Genomic DNA, 2,666 nt, shown 5'->3' with positions numbered 1-2,666 from the left:
CGAATATTCGCATTACCCTACTTCCAGAAGTCATCCGGCATCTTTGCACGCCTGCACGGGCGTGAACGCGACCCAAAGGCGTCTGCAAAAGCCCGGCCCCAATAGAAGGTGATGGGAGGCAGAGTGCAATGAGATTAAATAGAAGCCTGGATTCTGTGTTTTAATGTTCCGAAAGAATGCGTTCCACCGCGCTGTAAGCCGGCGCAACTATCATACTTCGTGGTTTTGGCAGTGCAGTGGTCCGATTCGGGAACGCCAGCACTCGCTGATGACGCACCACTCGCGAGCTGTCTACTGCGCTGTTCGGTGCTTGCTTTTACTTCCAGATATTAGAAATCGAGCCATCACGCGCAAGAGGAGCTATGAATATCGCTTTCAACGAGCACAGCGTTGCCCATAGCTATATCAACAGAAGCTGCAGCCCTCTTTCGCGCATGCCAGTGGCCACACCGAGGCGGCGACCGTTTCATCTCAGTAAACTGATAGTGCACGGTAAGGCTGAACGTAGAAGTAAATGCTCCAATTTACGGTTCTTGTTGAGGCGTCCGAGTGGTATGACGGACCAGAACGCATGTGCTATTTGTGCTCCATTGAAGTGCTCATGGTGTACGCCAACAATCGCTGTTCGTGCAGCTAAAGGCTCATTCACACTATCGGCCGACACGACACCGACTTTGGTCTGCTGACTGTTGGCGACAGCAGTTTACAGGATGGAAAACACTGTGACCAACTGGTTAAATGAAGGAAAACGCTGGAGCCAACAGTCGGCAGACCAAAACCGGTGTCGTGTCGGCCTAGTGGGAATCAGCCTTAAAAGACGAGTGTAGCATGGTTGGGCGACAACATAAAGAAAACACACGCACACACACACATCCGGGAAGCGAATCTCGACCTTCAGTCAATGCTACGTTTGCAGGGCCGGCATTTTGTAGCGATGCCTTTCCGGCAATAACGCCTTTTCGCGCTTATCTCGCTTTGTCAGTGGTCGGAGCGACGGTCCGCTCGCTGTATCAACGGGATCAGCCAGCCGTGAGCGGTGGATGATAAGACTATAGAGTAGAATAAGTCATAATGCCTCGGTACAAAATCGCGGCCCTGAATAGGAGGTTCAACAGAAAAAGACGAAAAGCTTTTAGTAGACCTAATTTATTCGGCCTGCGCTACCGTTTTACGGAGCGCCCGGTTAGTACGTCTGGCTTCCACCAGCCGCATCGGCGCCTTAGGGGCCGTTCTGGTGCAGCTGACTTGCGCCGGACTTCTTCGGGAGTAGCTCCAGGGGTATGTTAGGCAACACGCCGCCCTCGGATATGGTCACGCCCGACAGCAGCTTGCTGAGCTCCTTGTCGTTACGCACGGCCAGCTGCAAATGGCGGGGCGTGATAAGCGTCTTGTGGTTGTCCCGAGCCGCGTTTCCCGCCAGCTCGAGCACTTCGGCCGTCAGGTACTGCAGCACAGCCGCCATGTAGACCGGTGCGCCGGCCCCGATACGGTCTGCGTAGTGGCCTTTGCTCATGAGGCGGTGGATGCGACCCACCGGGAACAGAAGTCCAGCACGCGAAGATCGAGATTTTGCCTTCGTTGTCTTCGTAGCCTTGCCTGCTGGTGCCCGGCCGGACATAGTGGACCACACGGTGACAAACGCAGTGTCTGGGTACTGAGTGGATGGCCTGAAATGATCGTAAAGTAGCAGAGCTATCTGGGAAGTCACGCAGTGTAAACTTGTCATGCATTCGTTGCTCGGCATGACGGAAACGTGGCGCCAAAGGAAAGCTTGCAATGGCTGTCGTTGTGATCAGCGCAAGCCCTTGTGGCCTAAGTCTAGTACAGTCTATATATTTCGATTTCGGAAAACAAAGGGTATAATCATTTACGCGAACGTTAAAAGAAGTCACGTTTTTTTACGTCCATTCGATTAGCAATAACCAATTTGTAACAACCGGAGTTTGGGAATTGAGCAGCATACAGTTAGTTCTCGCAACATATTCAAAGTGAAACACGGCTGAAAAGCTGCCTCGGTAGCACCCCTAGAAAGGCAGAGGAATGGTTTTCTCGACCACTGCTGGCGGGAGAAACCGTGTAGCCAGTTTTATATTCGGAACAGCTGTCACGTAACCGCCTGGTGGCATTCCCATCGAGCTGAATCACGCTGGTACCGCGTGGGATTTGAACATGCGATTGGGAGCAGCCGTTCTTTCACCGTGAGGGCATGTGAGGGCATGCTATCTGTTACTGGCATGCTGTCGCTAACAGAGCTATCAGTTTGATCAGCTGTCGGTCGTTGGCACTTGAAACAAAAACGTTCTGTGACTGCAAAAAAAAAAGGAAACCCTGCAGGCTCCACTCCAGGAAACGTATTCTGCGACGATAGCCTCGGCGATCCTATGTATCGCCTTCGCGTGACGTAGGGCTCAGCCAGCCAGTCAGCTCATCCAAGTTTGTTCAACTAGCCAATAAGCGCGCGCCTGACGGCGATACTCTCACCGAGGTGATACTATCGCCGAAAGTGATCGTCGCAGGATGCGTCCCCAGCTGACATCTGCGTAATGGGAAGCATTCATGGTTTGTTAATGCTTTTGCGACGTGTTGCGAACTGATGGGTAGTTTACTTTGTTGGGATACCCAGCGACCCACGTTGGCGTCAAAGAGGTTCATTAAAGATCGGCATA

At 52.4% G+C, this 2,666-nt stretch overlaps 1 protein-coding gene across 1 annotated transcript; it reads right to left on the bottom strand.

Moving 5' to 3' along the window:
* Positions 1-1,136: 1,136 nt before the first annotated feature.
* Positions 1,137-2,153, bottom strand: LOC119437213 (histone H2A-beta, sperm). The gene is made up of 2 exons (XM_037704262.2): positions 1,998-2,153; positions 1,137-1,667 (listed from the first exon to the last, which is right to left on the bottom strand). The coding sequence occupies exon 2, from the start codon at positions 1,616-1,618 to the stop codon at positions 1,220-1,222; it is 399 nt and encodes a 132-aa protein (XP_037560190.1). The 5' UTR covers positions 1,619-1,667; positions 1,998-2,153; the 3' UTR covers positions 1,137-1,219.
* Positions 2,154-2,666: the final 513 nt, after the last annotated feature.

The sequence above is a fragment of the Dermacentor silvarum genome, chromosome 1 (assembly GCF_013339745.2).
Source record: "Dermacentor silvarum isolate Dsil-2018 chromosome 1, BIME_Dsil_1.4, whole genome shotgun sequence".
NCBI classification, from domain to species: domain Eukaryota; kingdom Metazoa; phylum Arthropoda; class Arachnida; order Ixodida; family Ixodidae; genus Dermacentor; species Dermacentor silvarum.
This window is presented reverse-complemented; position numbering and strand designations above follow the sequence as displayed.